Source organism: Trachemys scripta, chromosome 8 (genome assembly GCF_013100865.1).
Source record: "Trachemys scripta elegans isolate TJP31775 chromosome 8, CAS_Tse_1.0, whole genome shotgun sequence".
Classification (NCBI taxonomy): Eukaryota; Metazoa; Chordata; order Testudines; family Emydidae; genus Trachemys; species Trachemys scripta.
Window position 1 is genome coordinate 86177457 of NC_048305.1, and position 19422 is coordinate 86196878.

The 19422-nt window shown below is 43.1% G+C and overlaps 1 protein-coding gene across 1 annotated transcript in view; it reads left to right on the forward strand.

Moving 5' to 3' along the window:
* Positions 1 to 19422, forward strand: part of ERICH3 (glutamate rich 3) — a 45226-nt gene that overhangs the window by 22261 nt on the left and 3543 nt on the right. The window contains exons 10-12 of the mRNA XM_034780089.1: positions 6739 to 7224; positions 11991 to 12128; positions 16747 to 18866. Coding sequence (XP_034635980.1) covers positions 6739 to 7224; positions 11991 to 12128; positions 16747 to 18848 — 2726 coding nt within the window. The 3' untranslated portion in view covers positions 18849 to 18866. The remainder of the gene's footprint in view (positions 1 to 6738; positions 7225 to 11990; positions 12129 to 16746; positions 18867 to 19422) is intronic.

Sequence of the window (19422 nt, forward strand, 5' to 3'; positions counted from 1 at the left end):
TGGCAGTTGGTTGGTGCTGTAAATGCTCTTCAAGCTCTAGCTCGCCACTCCCTGTCAACATGGAAGTGCTTGTCGACAAGATTTACGGTTACACTGGCATTTGTATACTGAGGGTGGAAAGTCTGAAAGAGTCCTGTAGTTTTTATTTAGCAGCAGTCAATAGAGGGCTGTAGCACTGCATTTGGTTACAGCTAGAGATGGACCCAAACTGGAACAATGAATCCAAAAGCGCTTGGATTTCCAGCAGGTCTGGATTTGAATTCTTTCATCTAAAGCCAAAAGAGTCTTTTGGTTCTGGCTGCAATGCACCCACAGTCTCTGGAGAACGACTGGTCTCCTTAAAGAGATTTCTCCCATTCAAGATGGCAGAAATCTCCAGAAATGAGTTTGTCTTATGAGATTTTCATCATTGTGGGCTAGAATCTCACAAAAACAGCTTGTGAGATTTCTCCACCGTTGAACCCAAACTCAGTGTGCTTTCAAACATTTCTTTCTACTTAGAACTAAAAGTCTGCCACAGGAAAGATTTATCTTCTCCTAACATCCGTTTACTTTATTGGCATCATAATCCTTAGCCATTTTTATCTACCTCCAGTGTGCTGAGCACAGGGTTTTGTTCTTAGAGAGCCAGCTAGCAATAGCTCATTCAAGCAGGGCTCTTTTGCTATTGAAGTGAAAAACTGTGTTTATTGAAAGTGAATGCTGAAAAAAAGGCAGCTTTTCAATGGACAAGATTCTGGTTCAACAATATGAAATAGAAGACGACATTGTGGCAGTGGAATTCAAGCCATCAGTAAATCCTTTCCATTGCACATGATTAACTATCATTCTTTGGCTAGGCTTAGTTTTGCCTAGATGACACATGCTCCTTGAGGGCAAGAAGTTACAAAATATGTTACAAAATTGTGAAAAGTATGGAAAATGTGAACTGCTGGCTAACAATTGAAGCTGATGCATTTGATAAGTACACTTGTGTCACCCAGCATGGGTAAGATACAGTACTGTGAGACTGGTAAGAAAAGAAGAATCTAGCTTAGGAATGATGGGTGAGATTTGTTTTTAATCATTGAAAAAGAACGACAACTTTTCTTATTGTGTTTTTGTTAACTATCCCTGGCATGGACTGACCTGTTGAGAGTGTATTGTGATTGTCAGCAATGAATGATGGGCAAGAAAGCAGACTGTCAACAGACAATTCAGTAGGATACTGCTTGTGATCAATGTAGATGACCACTGTTAAAAATGATTGGCGCGAGAGCTGAGAAATGAAAACCAAAAAAATCCACATTCATTTAAAAATATGTTTAAAAAAGAGGCTTTATAAGCTAATGGAAGAAAATCCACTTTTTTGTAGTTAGATATAAGACATACTGAGTCAAATTCAATTACATCCCTACAATTCTATTTGAGGTCTCAGTGAGGACTTTTTTTTAATATATATTTGCCATCTTGGCAATCATGGACTCATATAAAGCAGAGAAGAAAAGGATCTATTTTATATTCTATTCCTCTCCAACATTAATGCAGGATTTGTTTCCTACAGCACTGTAACAGTGCTCTTGTTTGTAGGGATTGAATGCAGTACTTTTTGATCTAAAAGCACGGGCATCTACTTCTTTAGTTAAGGGGCCAAGTCAGTTAATTTGGGAAAAGTAGTAGACTCATAAGCCCCTTTATGTAGTCCGGCCACTATAGGAGGGCAGAGATCCACAATGGGTTAATGCAGGGTACAATTAGAGATGGGCAGGGAATGGTTTCCCCATCCTGTGAAAATGTTTGAGGTTTCAAACATTTGCCTGTTCCGCACTGGGACAAAAATCAGAGTGAATGAAAGAGAGCGTGAGAGACCAAAATAGCCAATAGCGTGCGGGTTAGGGCACCTTCTGAATCAGGCAGAGCAGGCACTTGAACCTGTTTTTCTCCCACAGGCCTGGATTAACCAGCATGCACTAAGTACGCTCGCACTGGGCCTCCAGTCACAGGGGAGCCCCCTCCCTGACTAGGTATGGACTGGCCGCCCTTCCATTATGACAGAGGGACAGCTGGGCCAAATTGAGTGGTGGTGGGGGGGACACACTGAGGTTTTGACCCACCTGCATGCTGTAGTGAGAGTCAGTGGGCTGGAGCAAGCAGCCAGGCCAGCCACGGGTGGGGGAGGGTGGCCTGAGCTGCTGTAGGATGTGTGCAGGGCAGGCTCGCTCTCTTACCCCCACCCCTTGAACCCCGTACCCCTCTCCTTGGGGCAGGATCCAACCCCCTGTGGCACCCATCCCTTGGAGGTAGCACCTAAATCCCCCCTCCCTCTGGATTTCCCACCCCCTAGGGGCAGGATACCTAGGATCACATCCTGCCCCATGCTATGGTCACTTCATGCCACCAGAGTGCTGGAAAGGGGATTGGAAATCCTCCCAAAATGGGCAGCTAAAGGTTTCCTTGCTCGGAGGGACTCCTTGACTGGTGTAGAGATTTCACCATCTCCCAGCCCCATCCAGTGTAGGTGGCATGGACAGAGCACTGTAGCATTCCAGAAATCCCTCTCTGGCTTTCAGCTGCCTTTGGTCTCCTGTTCCCTCCTCATGTTCTGCTGAACTCTCGAGACCTGAGAATCAGGGCCCATCACTAGAACAAGTGCTATTCTCTATTCTTACATTAGAAGATTTTCAGAGGTAGGGGAATATGTCTCTCTATATGGGCTAAATTCTGTCATACTGGTGACATGGGTGGAAGCCAAGTTTTCTTGCAGGGAGCTTCTCCCTCATTCTCTTTGTGCATTAATCGTAGAATGATAGAATGTCAGGGTTGGAAGGGACCTCAGGTCATCTAATCCAACCCCCTGCTCAAAGCAGGACCAATCCCCAACTATTTTTTTGCCCCAGATCCTTAACTGAACTCACAACCCTGAGTTTAGCAGGCCAATGCTCAAGCCCATGAGCTATCCTGCGCAGAGTGCTGCCACTGGTACTCCTGGAGCACTGAAGATGGGGGGCTGGTATGATGTCAAGCACCTGACAGCTCCAGTGGGGCATAGCTTTTAGGGCAGTGATGTGTGGTGGGCAGCCTGCAGGCCACATGTGGCCCATCAAGGTAAGCTGATTGCAAGCCGCGAGACATTTTGCGGACGATGACCGTCCGTAGGCATGGCCCTCCACAGCTCCCAATGGCTGCGGTTTGCTGTTCCTGGCCAATGGGAGCTGCAGGAAGCGGTGGCCACAAAATGACTTGGGGCTCGCAATCAGCTTACCCCGATGGGCCGCAGGTTGCCCACCATTGCTTTGGGACCTCCCCAACACCCCTTGCAGATTGCAGGAGTGGGTGATGGGGTCGGGGGGGGGCACCCAGAGAGCTCTTTCAAAACGGGCACTAAGTGCCGAGTTCACTCTGCTAATGCCCCACCTTGAAACATTCTGTATGTTTGCAGGTATGGTGCTGTGTCCATTATTAATAACCGCTGTCCTCATTAATTAAACTTGGTATTGCTAGCCAGTCTCCAGGAGTGGAGAGGGGTGTGTGTGGGAGAGGTAAGGAAGGAGAAACATAAGTTATTGAGCAGTAACATGAGTTCTTCAGCTACATTATCTTTCAGCCACATGGTCACACCCGACCCCCCATCCTCCTCTCGTGTTTAAAAATCCTGTTAACTCCTGAACAGGCGGGTCATTGCAACTGAGGGGGAGCTATCACGCCTCAGCATTTCTACTTTCACCCTCTGGCTTGGCATATGTAGTAGAGCTGTCATGGTTAAAATGTTGACACTATTGTTCAAATGGCTCCTGGAATCACACAGTACAGCATACTGTTCACTCACCCCAGAAATGTGGATATTTTGTGGGGCACACTATTGGAGAACTCATCGTTTTGGTAAGTGGTTTACTTCCTCTTTGCTTCTAGATAAATGTGGAACATAACAGGGATGTGGGTTTTGTTCTGGAAACAGTTGCTAGTGTTCTTAAACCAGTAGCCTATAGTAATCTGCTGAATTCATATTGAGGCACATAAATAAGTGACCTACTTTTCACAGGTGCTGAACACCTATAGATCCCATTAATTTCAGTGGGTGCTCAGAACCTTTGAAATCAGGCACTGATTTAGGTTTCCAATATGGAGTTAGGTGCCTAACTGTAGGCCCTCAGCTTGGAAAAGATCTTGAAAAGCTACATGTGCTGGGGAAAGAAACTTCTCAAGTGAAGTCTTGTAGGTTTTCTCTAAGTGAATTTTTGCTATTTTGTTAATTTGAATGCAGACTTTGTACCATGTGCTTGTTACAGGGAATGGACTTTGGCCTAAACCAGTACCGTGACTCACTGGTCATTTTCAGGACAAAGTTCCTTTTTGTTAAAATCCTAAATGGCAAAACTCTCATTACCATAACAAAACCACAGAGATCTGCAAATTACCCAGCTGGCTAGTTTACATAACCAAATTCTTTTATTGCTTATTTTATTTTATCATCATCTTCCCTTCCCCTCTATCCTAACTACTGTGTGCAAAATTCATTTATGTCTTGAATTTATCTATGCCATGGTCCTGCAAACCCTTAGTCTCATTTTGTACTCAATGGGACGTCTCACTTGTTTAAAGTTATGCACATATGTGACTGTTAGCAGGATCAAGACCTTAGACTGCAAGCTATTTGCGGGCAGGGACTGTATATTTGTAATCTGCTCGACTCCTGTTGGGACTCCCAGGTGCTACTGTATTATGAGTAATGTATGATGATAATAATGGGACAAAGAATAATACAGGGGGATCAAATCTTCTCATTTCATCTTACCTCTGCATTTATATTGCACTCATCACCATAGTGTCTGAATTCAACAGGATTGCATAGGTATATCTGAAGGCAGAATTTCACCCTGTGTGTAGAGATTTAAAAACATATCCTGATAACTGAGGAGCCTAAGTCCTTATTTTTGCATGTAATGTTATGGGTTAGGCACAAATAAAGAGCAAGTATGAAAGACTTTGGCATTCAAATCCTTATGGCCCATAAGCCGATGAATACATTGTAAAGAATCATTGGCCAGTTCTCCTGGAAAGAAATGTATACTGCTTATCTGAGTGTATGAGATTTTTTTTCTCAACTGGCTGTTTATGTTCTTGTTAGTATCTTTAATAATTATAATGTTGTTAGGGAGCTGGGTGGCCATGGGGATTCAGAACTTTTTACCTCTAGGTTGCAGGTTCAGAGCCAGTGCAGACAGGTAGCAACTGGAAGTCACTACCATGGGATTGGTGTTCAGTAGTCTGTGTGTGAAATGTCTCTCAGTCAAGGTACAAGCAGGCAGATTCCACATCACATCTGATACTAATTGTCATTTTTGCTGTCAATCTCAGTGGAGATGACCAGGCTTGAATGGGCAGGTGATCTGAGCTAATACAGTGATGGCCTGTCTAGAACAGAGTTGAGGCACCCTGGAACTGCTCTGTGGGGATGTTTGCACTGTCCTGCATCTCCTGTATCTCCTCTATGATAAATAGAAGACTTTAGCCTTCCAGGCTGATAATCTGTCCCCTTTAACAAGCATTATATTAATTTAGGCAGGGCCGGCGCAACCCATTAGGTGACCTAGGCGGTTGCCTAGGGAACTACAATTTGGGGGGCGGCGACCGCGGAGGTATTTCTGTGGCAGGACCTTCCGTTGCCTCTTGAGGGGCGGCATTTCGTGGTGGGTCCTTCTGCTGCCTAGGGTGGCAGAAAAGCTGGCGGCGCTCCTGAATTTAGGACCACATTCCCCACACAAACATACCCTCACAATTCTAGTGACGTTAATGGGAGTTGTATATGCATATCTGAAATAAATTTTTAGCTCCTGTAAAAATATTGTATTTAAGTTTAAAAAAAAAAAAAACCTTCAGAATATTCATAACAATGCATTTGGAAAGAATAATTAAAGATGTGAGCACAGTTACCAACTTTCACAAGGTAAATAAGCACCCCGACTTTCACAATAAGCCAAAAATCAAGATAATCCTATTTCAAAACAAGCCAATCCCTAAGAACCCCAATGGTCTATGTGACTAGATTCCCCTGGTGTGCAGTCTGGGACTGTGGTGGGCCCGCTGTGTAGCCCTTACTCTCCCTCCCCCCTCCTGGCCCCCCCTTGTCCCTGCTTGCCGGGAGCTGATAAAAAAAAAAAGAAGCAACAAGCTACAAGCCAAACAAACTACAAGCCAATTAAGCCAAAAACAAGCCCAATTTCTGCATTTTTTTTGCGGGTCTGGCGTGTCTGGATGTGAGGGGTGCTAGAAAACCAGAACTACATTGTAAACAGCAAGGATTAATACTGCGTGGTGTTGATTCCTGTGTGGTCCACAAGAGATTTCTAATAGATCCACCGAGATGTTATGAATGTGCCGAAGAACTCTGACTGTTGAAACTTCTTGTCGAATACAGCAGGAATTTGTTGTCACCCCTTTCCAACTGCTTTCAGAGGTGGTCTTTGGAAGCAGATCTCATGTATCATTGGTAGAGATTTCCTGTGGTATGGTTACATTATCCGAAATAAAATATATTAAGTGGCTTTGATTAACTGCTTGTTGTTAGTTTCGGATAATGGACCTATCTATATAATTATTAGGCATTTTGTGCCAGATCCTCAGCTGATCTAAAACAGAACAATGGCACTTTACCCCAGATAAGGACCTAGCTCTTCGGGCACAGCTAAATGAACTGGTGCACAGTGAGGACAGATGCGTTATAGAAAAATATTAAAATGAAATTATGTTTACTGTTTGTAGATAGGAAGTCTGCATCCTCTCTCTCATCCAGCAGTACTCTGTATAGCAGTGAAGATGACTCTGAAGCTGAAAAGATGAAAGACCATGTTAAGGGCAATGAAAAGGAAGACATTGACAGGACAGCGACAAGTGAGAAGTATGGAAATGAGACTTGGGAAAGCAAACCTGAGGGAAATCAGGAAATTGATGCAGTGGAGGAGGAAGAAATGGATGAAGCAGAAGAGACAAAAGCAGAGGCTGTGATGAGGGAAGAAGTTGAGGTTCTTCATGGAAGTCTGATGGAAATACATCATCAAGGCACAGATGAACTCAATGGGGAACGCAGACATGTAGGGTCAATAGAAAATAATGCAAGGGACGAGGGGGAGGAGGATGGAAGCAACACGAGGGAAGATGGGGAGGAGGTTGTTCTAGTGCATTTGGAAGGCAGCACTGTGGAAGCAGAGGCTACAAACAAGGATCCTCCTGAGGTTGATGAAGGAGGTGGTAAGTACTGTCTCCTGGTGGAGATGTGATGTGTCCAGTGCATGTAAGTGTTTGTGTCATTTGCTCTTACCATTAGTGATCGAGATGGCATTTTGATATAGCATGAGCAATTCAGTTATTGGACTATTCTTGGTGTACAATGTAAAACTGTTAGAATGTCATTTTGCTGTGTGTGCCAAATAACCACCAGTGATGTGCTGTAAATTCATTGTTTGTTTGATTTTATGGGTTTTCCAGTGTAAGGTTTGGCTATTCTTTTTTCATCTCTATCACTCGTTGGGGCAGTATGTGATAATAGATTTATATATATTTTTTTCATGGACCACAATATCCTTAGGTTTGACATCTCATGTAATTTTATAAAGCTCAGTGCCCGTTTAGATCTCAAGCATAGGAAGTCCTCGAGAATTCATATGCCAGCTCAGATGAACTGGTTTGTCATTCTTATAATTCCAGTTTCCATAAAGACTCCTAAAAATCTCTCGTATATCATGGTGCAGTGCATAGACAACCACATTGAGAGTCAACAGACATGGTTTCTGTCTCTGGCTCTGTCACTGACACACTCTCACCAGGAGCAAATCACTTAACCTCCCCATGCCTCAGTTTGGCAGTTTGTAAAATGGGGATATTTGTGCTCCAATCTTACAGCTATTGAGGGATGTTTTGGGGGCTGGGCAAGGAGTATAGCTATACCCACATGAGTAAGGCAGTGCAGGATTGCATACTTAGGTAGGAAGAATATAAGTTCTTGGTGCGGAATTTCATCTGGATAGCGGGGAGAGTATCCTGATAATACTGGGAATGTCAATGTAAAGTAATGAAGTGGCCTTCTTAGTGATGCAGTTGTGAAGAAAGGGAGTCACAAGCCGTGCTAGACAATATTTCTGACTGTATTTCTATGGATGTCGATTTTGCAGTGGATTATGTAATGCTCTCATTTAGTTTTAATAGATGTTTGTGGTTTGTTTCTATTGCTTTCTGCTCGAGTGCAGCATGTATCAAATAGCACTGTGTGTGCAAAGCAAACACTGTTGAACGCTATGCTATATTATTTGCAAGTCTCTTGGTGTTGGATTGCTTTGGATTGCACTGTGTTTTGGTTTTGCTATGTTATGCATTCAGAATTGAAGAAGAGGGAATAATTTACTATTCAGGGATTATATTGAATTATTTATAGGTGTGTGTTTCTTGAAACGTTCCTTTTACTTGCATAAGGCATCTCAGCTTCAGCAACTTCACCATTAGACTGTTAGATAAGTATTAAGCGTGGTTGAAGATTGCTAATGATTTCAATCATACAGGTAGGATGAAGTGCTGTAATAAAAAAAAAAAAAGGGGGTGGGGGGGAGAAAGGGATAATCCTAAGTACTGAGCTAATGACCTGCTACGGTTTTGGCACAAAATAAGACCGTTGTTCTTATTTGATCAAATTCCTGGGTGTTGACATTAAACGGTCATTTTATACTGTAGTTATAGATTTGAATGAACATCGCATTTGGGATGACTTCTCTCTTTAAGAGGCCCTATTTCGGATGTCAGGATGAATAAGTGACAGATGGGATAAGCGTAGTACAGATAAAAGAACGTATACTTCTCCATCAAATCTTACAGCATCTTTACTGCCTGGAGAATGTCTAAGACTCAGAGGCAGACTAGTGAAAATGAGGACAAAACAAGGGCTATGTGGACAAAAATAATCATTTAATCATAGAAGTTAGAGATATGAAAGACCTAGTAGATCCCATCCAATCCAGCTCCCGGCCGGTACAGGATTGTCATGGTGAATTTGGGAGAAAATAAAGAATTTGTCATGGAATGACATGTGAGTAATGAAAAAATAAGGGCAAGGACCTCTTTGAAAGGAAACTAACATTGTGAAAAAAGGATTTGATGGGTAGCACATGCCATCGTGGGAATCAAACTTTCTTTAGGGCCTGATCCCACAATCAACCCCTGGTCACTAATCCAAGAGATCCTGGGCCAGTCCTGAAAATTGCTGATTGGCATCCACTTCCAGAGAGAGCCAATGAGAGGTGAGCAGTTCAGCATCTTGCAGCAGTTGCAAAATTAGGCTCTTACCTCTATTCTGCACCTGGGCTCCTTTATTTCCTTGTTAAACTTTCTGTTGCCACTGCCCTTCCTCCTATATCAGGTGTTTCTGCCCTGTTGGCTGGTAGCAGATCCAGTTATTGACTATGCTTCTGCTAACCAGTCTGGTTTTAGATGTTGCAGAAATATTAACCAGAGATTAATTTACATGTAAAGGAGACCATAAGAGGAAAAGCTTGTGTGGGCTTATTCAGTTGCCAGCTGAGGCTGGGGAAGGCACCATAAATGTGGGAGTTAGGATTTTAGAAGGTATGTAAATACCTGCTGTGTATTCTCTGATCTTGTGGACTTTGTGACAAGAAGGAGATGTCACTCATCCCAAGAGACAGAATTACTGTGCGTTGTATTTGTCATCCTGCGCGGGGCTCTGTGTTTTGACTGACTGTCAATACTCCCTCTTGTCATATATGTAAACTGGGAAGAATGGGAACTGCCAGCTAATCAAACGGCAGGACTATAAGCAGGTCAAAGTGATAAGGTATGGACCATATTTAAGAAAGCTTATGGGGCTTCAGTGAGCCTGAAGAAAATGCTGTCTATGCTTCTTTATTCTGATGCAGAAATGGAGTCTCCTAGGGGTGAAGGTTTCTCCTCTTGTTTGCAGAGTTTAATCATCGTTGTTATGTACTATTGATATTGCAATAGCGCCCAGAGACCCTAGTCAGGACCCTCCCCTGAAATGCTGAAGGGGGTCTGTATAGTGTCCAAATAACTCCAGGGAAGTGCAGTGGCTTCACGCTGGGGCTAGTACATTATTTAAGCAGAACAAGAGTGGGTGGAGGTAAGGCCTGAGGAGAGAGAACAGAGAAGATGGGGAGAAGCAGCATAGCAGGAAGGCCGAGGTGTGGGGAAGAGATGAGAAAAAAACAAGGAGAAGGAAGAAAAAAATAATCATCTAATCACAGATTTAGAGACAGGAAGGACCTAGTAGGTGCCATCCAGTCCACCTCCCTGCCTGCATGGGATTGTTCCCTGCACTATGGTTTGTTCAGGCTCCATTTAAAAGCCTTAAGTGAAGATGTCTCTCATCTCCCTTGGGAGGCTCTTGTGCAGCCTGAAACCGATCATGCTTAGAAAGCTTTCCCTGCCCTTCAGACTAAATTTGTCCTTCCTTGATTTTGTCCTATTGCTCCTGGGAGCTAAGGAGGCAGGGAACTGGAGGAGAAGGAGAGGAGGAAACAGTGTGGGGGAAGGAAGACACTGAGAAGACTGTGGTAGGGAGGAGAAGCAGGAGATGTTGTAGATAAATGGCGGAGAAAGGAAAATATAAAGGAAACAAAGTAGAATGGCAAGATGTGGAGAGAGAATGGGGGAAATGAAGAATATAAGAATGGGGGAGAGGGAAAGGGGGGGGAGTTTGACTAGCGACCATCTGGTCCCTAATCTCCCCTGAAAACCAGTTGGACATAAATGTCATCTTTAGTCCTTCCAATAGAGTCCCTCATTGCCATGAGTAATTTTGAAATACCAGGCAGCTTAAACCCCATTATATACACAGCTAGAAGGTTAAACAATGTTGGTGTTTATTCTCCAGTCTCAAAAGCCTTAATAGCTGTTATTTTCCATGCATAGCTAGGAGGAACCTCTCCCCTCCATACACTCCCCCCTCCCAGTGGTTTTATTTTTCTCACGGAGCATTTTCTTTGCATTTGCCATAACACAGTAGCATTATCTGAAAGCAGGAAAGTTCGCTGAGTTGGTTTAGAAATGGGGCTAGATTGACAGAAATGCAGTGTTGGTAATACATCTCCCTTAATACAAATTAAATGCGATATAACCATATTATATACCTCTTGAAATTGAAGCTATAATTGTAGCAACCTGCATGGTATTTGGAGGGAAAAGCCCAGTTTGCAGAAGGGAAGAGTTTGGAGGAGGCACCAGGAAGTTAATTATATGCACGGCTAGAACCAATGCTAGCTGCCATTATAGCATCTCTGTAAATAGTTCTTTTAACAAAGAACCAATGTAATTTTACAAGTATATGATCCTCTAATTTTATTCCTTAGCATGTGGTACATGCAACACTAATGGAAGGGATAGCACAACCTTAACTATAATGCTACAAATATAACACGTATATCTTGACTATGAAACAAAATCTTAAACATCATAGATGTTGCTTTTAGGAGAAGTAAATATTTCTCTGCCTATATATAGGGATTTACATTCATGTATGACCAAGCATCAAGATAAGACTATGTCTTCAGCCAATTCTACTACTGTGAGGAATTTAAAGAATCATCAGAACTGTATATGAAAACTTTAGTATGTAAAAATATGGTGTAAGTTTTTTTTGTAAAGTAGGCATAGAACAATAAAAGGTTTCTGTTCATCAAACAATTTTGTTGCTTGTGCATGAAAAGCATCTTAGCAAAGGTAGTTTTGTGTCGTTGTGATGTTTTTGTAGCTGATTTCTGCATGTATGTTTGTAGTTTCTCCTGCATGAATTTTTATAATGGGTTGCCATTTGATTTTAATATACTTCAAAGCATTATCACTGGTGAAGGCTTACTGGATTTTAATTAACCCTGCACTGATAATACGGCTCTTTAAGCCAATTTCAGACATCTGAATGATTCTCTTTTCCCTTAAGCTTTCGATTATTTTTCTTCCTTGCTCCTTGTTTAATAATTTTGTGATATTTTTTGAAGATTGCAAATCAGTCCAAGAGAAAATAGCAGAGGCAATTGAAAATGGTCATCGTTTGAGTTCTGAACCTGAGCCCAGTGATTCCAGTACAGATGAAGAAGAGGAGAACTTAACAAGTACAGCTCATGATATAAAAGAAGGTGAGGTCAACTAATATGATCAGGGGCCTGGATTAAATTTCACTCTGCATTGAAAAGCCATTTATAGTACAGTTAGTTCCCTCTTTCACCTTCCTTTTCATACTTTTCATCTCTGCCTTCTGCTTTCCTTTTCTTTCCTCCCCTGAATAAAATTGTTGCACTGATTAGTTAGCCTCTAAAACGGTAAAGCTTGCAAAACTGATACCATTTAGGAGCTGACAGTGATAAAGATTCTGGATAAAGAGTTGAGGCTATGAAAAAGTGATTGCTAGTGGAGACTGCTTCAAAAAATAGGAATCTGGTAAGTTTCACTTTGCTTCCAGCCTGTCAACCGGTACGTTAATATGAGGCCTAATGGGGAAATGCTGTCTTACGCCAGGATGCTTCTATTTATATGAATGGAAAAGGTATCACCTTTCACTGGAATGATCGTCAATATGAATGAAAGTGCCAATGGTCTGTGTCCCAGCCTAGAGTTCAACAGACTATATTGTGTCCCCAACTCACCTTCCTAGAGCTTGGCATTATTGATAGTAACACAACAAAAACCTCAATTGGAGCTTGGCTTTTCCCAGGGTTTCCATCCAGGATTTTCTCTGGACTCACCAGTTCCTGCCTGGAATCTTAATCCAGGATTTTAACATCAGAACCAAGGATTGCTGAACAGACGAGCTCTGCATTTTTATTCTGGGTTTTAGAGTCGGCCAAGTTACGTTCGCAACAAACCCTAATGAACGTAAATGTTAAGGTGGTTCTTCAAAATAGAAGTGAGGTTCAGAGACACATAATGGAAATGATTGTACCTGATTATCACAGTGGCCTCTCAAATGCCTGGAATATTCTGTCCCCAAAGAAAGAAAGAGTTCACTGGTAGAGTAGTGATGCTGCAGTATCCTCTGGAATAGTAGATTGCTTTGCATCGGATGAATGCTTGGACTGGGAGTTTGGAACCCACCATTTCTGGTGGATTCAATTTTCTTTTTCATACACTAGGGCCAAAATTTTCAAAAATGACCGGTAATTTTGGGTGCCAAGTTTCAGACAACTTAAAGGGAGCTTGAGTTATAGGTGGCTTAGGTTGGGCGCCCAGAGATTGAGATACCCAAAGGCACTAATGACTATTTGAAACCTTGGCCTAGATGTTTGTCTAGCTTTATTACACAAGACATTGCTTTTAGGCATTAACAAAATGCAGCTGGTTTGTGAGTAAAGCACATAGGCATAGACAACTTATTTTTCACATTTACAGTAACATACACATTTGGCTACTCAAATAAATATAGACAATGTTTCCATAAAGTAAATGGTGCAGTTCTTTGTGATAGTACCTTTCTTTATTCCTGTTCTCCTCCTTCATGAATTACAGAAGCTTTCAGATTCCAAAATTTGTCAGGTTTGATTGTGTTGTTCTGTGAACTCTAAATATAATGGCACAGATGGATGCCGTCGGCACTTCAGCTCCCAGAATATTTGCTGCAGATTGTTAAATTACACAGGCATATGGGCCAAAAATCACTATCTTTTTGTGGATTCTACTATGTTTTTTTTAAATTAACCTATAAATATAAGGCCCCGTTATTAAAAATAATTACTAATGAACAGTGGGTGTCTGGCAAAATTGCCATGGAGCTTGTTTTCTTACAAACTACAGCCAGAATATCTCCAATTAAAGAACAAAAACTGTTTGTAACACATCAGTCTATTGAAAGAGCATATGTTCATACCTGGATTTTGTCCATTTCCTAACTCAATATAATATTAGTTGCTGGTTAGTTGTGTTGCCTCCGGGAACAAAGGTGGTTTCAAAGAGCTGTATTGCTGTATTCAGACACTCCAGTTGTGCTTTGCAGCCTCAGCCAGGAAATAAAACGTTCTCTGGGCCTGACTCTGATCTCACATCACAGAGAACGCCTTTGAAGTCAATGGAGTGACACTGATGTAGACCAGCATGAGCTCAGAATCAGACCCTCAGGGTTTCATCCCAGTTGTATAAAGAAGCCATGTTTCAATATGAGATAATTGCTGTCAAACAGGTGACCAGACTGGAACAGGGTCAGAACTAGAGACACTTTCTAGACCTGACTTTGCCTACAATGCACTTCACAGCTCGTTCTGTGGCTAGTGCTAAGATGATAGCTGAAGCGTATATGGGTGTGCATATACGTGCGTGTTGCAGGTGGTGAAGCGTATATGTGCATGTTGCAGGTGGCAGAGCTCTGCCCTGCCCTAGCCTGCTCTGCCCAGCTGTGTAATACCAGTTGCTCTTTTGAATGAGAGACATTTCGAATGAAAGCTATTCTTTGGAGAGGGACCCCCACTCATGGACCACCCAGCTGACTGTTTTTAAATGCTATTTTTAATAAATACATACAGTTTATTTTTTCTGCATTGAAAATAAAATATTAGCAGCCTCTGTCCCATGGATCAATTACATATTAAGAGCAAAATACTGAATTAGTCTTAAGCAGGGGACAAGAAAAGCAGCTCTCTACAAGCTCTTTTAGCAGAGGAGGAAAGGAGGTGGAATATGCTGACTGCAGTGAACAAAACTAAACGCATCACCAATCTGTTATAATTGGGCGATGATGACACTAAACTATCATCATTCATTGTACTCATAGCATACAGTATTTTTTCACATAAGGGTTCAGGTTCACATTAGCAGAGGAAAAGAAAAAGGGTTTATTGTATTAGTTACTTCCAACCCAGAATACTTTGTCCAGTGCCGGCTACCATTTAGTAAAATAGGAAGGAGATTATTGCCTCAAAGAGGGTGCAGCATATGACATAAGTCATTATTCACATTGCAAATGAAACTTAAAGATGATTTATTAGACATTTTAAGAATTATTGGCAATTGGACTGAGTTTGGATGAAGATTTGAAGTGACCCAAATTCAGGAGTGCCTGGATGTGGTATTTTTGGTATGAGCCTCTTTTTCTATAAATTATGATGGGGATTGATAAATGAATGGAGAGGCAGGTATTTTTTAACACTGTTAAAAGTCTAAAACCCGAGGGACATATAAAAATGAGGAAGCTGGCAGTAAATATAAATAATCAACTCACTGCAAAGCACATCTATCTGAGAGGGTATTGGCGGAGGATGGAGGGCAGGATTTCTGTCAGGTAGCAAAGTGCAATGAAGGGGTTTTAAGCTGTATTAGTCACATGACTAGAGATCATATTATGTGTGGTCAGGTGAGAGGAAAAGTGCTGCTGCTTCAATTGATTTTTATTTAGATTTCTCTCTTGCACGCCCTCCAACTCAACCCCCTTTTCTCTCTCTCTTCCTCCACCCATCCTTATCTCTGTCTAGGGTGACCAGATGTCCCAATAGTATCAGGATCATTTCGACATTAGGGGCTTTGTCTTATATACACGACTATATCCCCTCCCCCTTCCCCCCCCCCCCAAAAGTATCCTGATTTTTTACATTTGCCCTCTTCTCTGTCCACTCCAGGGCACTCCCTTTCTCACCTGTTCTATCACTGCCACCCTGTTCCCCGTCTGCTCTCAGCCTCTCCAGCTGCACAATGCTTCCCCTGGTCTCTGCTCAAATGGACCTGCTTACAGCAGTAAACTCTAGCCTCCTGAGTTCAATGCCACCTGCAGGACAGGACGAAACACTGCAGCCATGTGGGTTCATCCACTGTTTCCTCTCTTGGGTCAGTGCTGATATAGAACGAGGAAAGTGATGTTAGGAAGTTGGCTAGGCTGGCGGAAGGTCCTGGGAGAGCCAAATGGGGAAGGTGAGAACCTATCCATCTTCCTGTGCCAAGGCTGTGGCCCACAGAGCAATGTGCTTCAGGCCAGGGATCGGAACCATCTCTAGGTAGACATTTTAGAGATGGGCTGATGCAGCATGAACACACGTTTAGGCCCAGCCAGGCTAAAGAAGACAGTGACTGAGGGTTGTGGAAATATAAGAAGGTGACAGTAGAATAAATCAAATAAAGGCAGGTATTATGGGCAAGGTGGCCTTTCCCCACTTTGGATTTTTCATATGTCCCACCAGAGCACAGTGTCTGGAAAGCATGATTCTTTTATTCGCTTCAATGACATTTAGGGCCAGTTTTTCCAAAAATATGACCAGATCCTGAATAATGTGTACAGGCACAGGGGCACTGGCACAAATAGGTAATTGTGCTTGCCAAAGGCTTGATCCTGCACCACTGACTTCAATGAAAGCTTTGGCCATTGACTTCAAAGAGGATAGGATCAGGCCCCAAACGTGCATAAATCATTACCCATTTTGCATGCACAGATGTATATTCTGTCTCCTGTACATGCTTATTTTGCATGACCTATTTCTGCATATTTAAATCTCAGTGTCAAGCCTACGGCTACTTCCTCTATGTACCCTGAGGTCACTTCTGGGCCATGCAACATCATTTTTGTTTCAATTATTTGTGCCTGATACCAGAATGACAGCACTGGAAACAGCCACAGGACAGGTGCATCCTGGGAAGCAGCAGTCCAAGTTTACCTCCCACATTGCCCAGCCTAAAATCCTTTCATTGATTTGGAACAATGGCATCTCTAATAATCACTTCATAAAAACTCTTAAAATTAACATATTTATTACAATAAAACTAATGTTTTGGTTATTTCCTCAGATGGAGCCTTCTTGGCAGAAGCAGCAACAGCATGTGAAAAGCAGAAGGCAGCAGAGCAAGGGGTACAAGAGGGGCAGATGGTGGATGAGGAAAAAGCACTTGAGCAGGAGGAGTTTGTAGCTGAGGAAGGAGCCACTGACACTGAAGAGGCAGGCAATGAAACAGCTCTGGAGTTAGATTTGCTGGCTAAGAAAGAAGCAGCAACTGTGATGGGACAGACAATGGAGAATGTACTTACAGTAAAAGAAGAAGCATCTGAGGAGAAGGCTATCATGGAAGAAGATCTGGAAGAGAGTAGGGTAGGAAAGGAAATGGCATTTCAGGGAGAGGAGGTATCTGAGGGAAATGTAGCTGAGGAGGAAGACGTAAATGAAGGAGAGGAGGCGGTGGAAAAGGCAGCATGTGAGGGAAAGGTGGTGGAGGAAGTATCATCTGAAGGAGAGGAGGTTGTTGAGGAGGTGCCTGAGGCTGTGGAGGAAGCAGAATCTGAGGCAGAGGCGGCTATGGGGATGGCAGGAGTTGTGGGAAAGGAAGATGTGGGGGAGGCAGCATCTGAGGCAGAGGAGGTTGTGGAGGATTCAGTTGCGCAGGCAGAGAAGGCTGTGGAGAAGGCAGACACCGCAGGAAAGGAAGTTGCAGAGGGGATAGAATTGGAAGGAGAGGAGGTTGTGCAGGAGGCAGCTTCTGAGGGATGGGAGACTATGGGAGAGACAGAATTTGTTCTGGAGGAGTCAGTAGAATCAGTGAAGATTCCCATACTGGGAGCAGCAACTGAAATAGAGGAATCAGTAGAATCAAGAAAGGTTCCCATCGGTGAAGCAGTGTCTGAAGCGGAGGAGGCAGCAGCAGCAGAAACATCTGAGGAGGAGGAGGATGTAATGGAAACAACCCCAGAGGAGGGAGAGACAAGAAATGAGGCCACAGAAGAGGAGTCAGAAGTAGAGGAATCACCACCTCTGAGGGAAGAAACCTCATTGGACAGGGAAATAAAAAGGGACACTGCAATAGAGGAAGGAGCACACAAAGATGGGGAGAGCATAGTGGAAGCATCTGAAGAGGAAGAAGCAGCAGAAGACCCAGAATCTGAAGAGGAGGTAGTAGAAGAAGGTAAACACATAGGGGAGTCAGTGCCTGAGGAAACACCATATATGGGAGAAGAATTGGTGAAGGCTGGTGAGGAGGAAGTAACAGAGGAAACGGAAGAGAAGGTGGTGTCCCAAATAGCAGTTACTGAAAAGAAGTTGGTAATAGAAAAAAAGGTACCTATTGCTGAAGAGGCAATAGATAAATCCACAATAAATGTAGAGGAAGTGGCTGAGGGAGCAGCAGTGGAGGGTGTGGTAGTAACTGAGGAGATGGCAATGGAGGAAGTGGAGGTGGGTGAGGGGGTGGCTGAGGAATCAGCAGAGAGAGAGGGAGAGGGAATGTCAGAAATAGAATCTGAAGAGGCAATGTCAGTGGACGCAGCAGGCAATGGGAAAGTAATGGGCAATGAAACACCATCACAAGGGGAGGAGATAGTAGAGAAATCAGAACCTGGTCAGAAAGAAAATGCAGAAGTATTATCAGACTGGGAGGTGCAGACAGAGGACCCAGGACATGAGGAGGGCATGGAAGAGAAGGAGGCAGGACTGGAAGAGCAGAAGGTGATGACAGAGGGGATAATACCCGAAGAAGATATGAGATCAGAGAGAACATTGCCTGAGGTGGAGAAATTGATGACACCATCATCTCTGAGGGATGAAGTGGAAGCGGTGGACGCAGCATCTGAGGTAGAAGGCATGACACAGGAAATGGCATATCACCCAGATGTAGTGGAGAAGGAAGCAGTCCTTGTGGAAGAGATAATGGCAAAAGTGAGACACACTGGTGGGAATGACAGAACGGAGGAGCAAGAGATGGAGACAATGGAGGAGAAAATCACACTGAAACAATTAGACACAAATGAAAAAATAAAAATAGGAAAGACAGAGACTTTGGCCGAATATCCACAAGGGATTCATGGGCTTACGGATCTGCTTGAAGTCCAGCACAAGGAAGAAAGCCTTGCACGTATAAAGACAGACACCACAGAAACGTCCATTATAGAAGAGAGAAACTAAGGGGCTCTGTGGCACAGGGTGAGTATCTGTATGAGCCAGATTGCAACCGAAAAGAGGAATTGATTTTACTTTTATTACATTCCTTTGTAAGGTGTCCAAGGCTGCAGTACCTAGGCTAGTGCTATCAAAGCACCAGCTCTACTGAATGGTGAAATACAGGGAGAAGATAGATAGCCATGATTTTCTTCCACCATTTGTTATATTCTTCACTTTCACTTCAAGGGTTTCCTAAGGGTTTTTATTGCAAAGTCAAAAGTGACTTTGAGTGCATCATGAACATTCACAGCTCTGTTTAATGTCTGTGTCTCATACCTTCATTCACATCCACGGGTAGTGCCACTGGTTACACTGGGACTATGTATAGGAAAAAATGTACTTATGGCTGAAGAGGCAATAGATAAAGTCACAATGAATGTAGAGGAGATAGCTGAAGTAGCAGCAATGGAGGTAGTGGCAGTGTCTGAGGGGGTGGCCGTGGCCGAGTGGTGGTGGTTGAGGTGGTGACAATGGAGGAAGTGAGTAAATGAGCAAGAGTGGTAGCCACTGGCCAGAACACGTCAACTGATTTTGATAT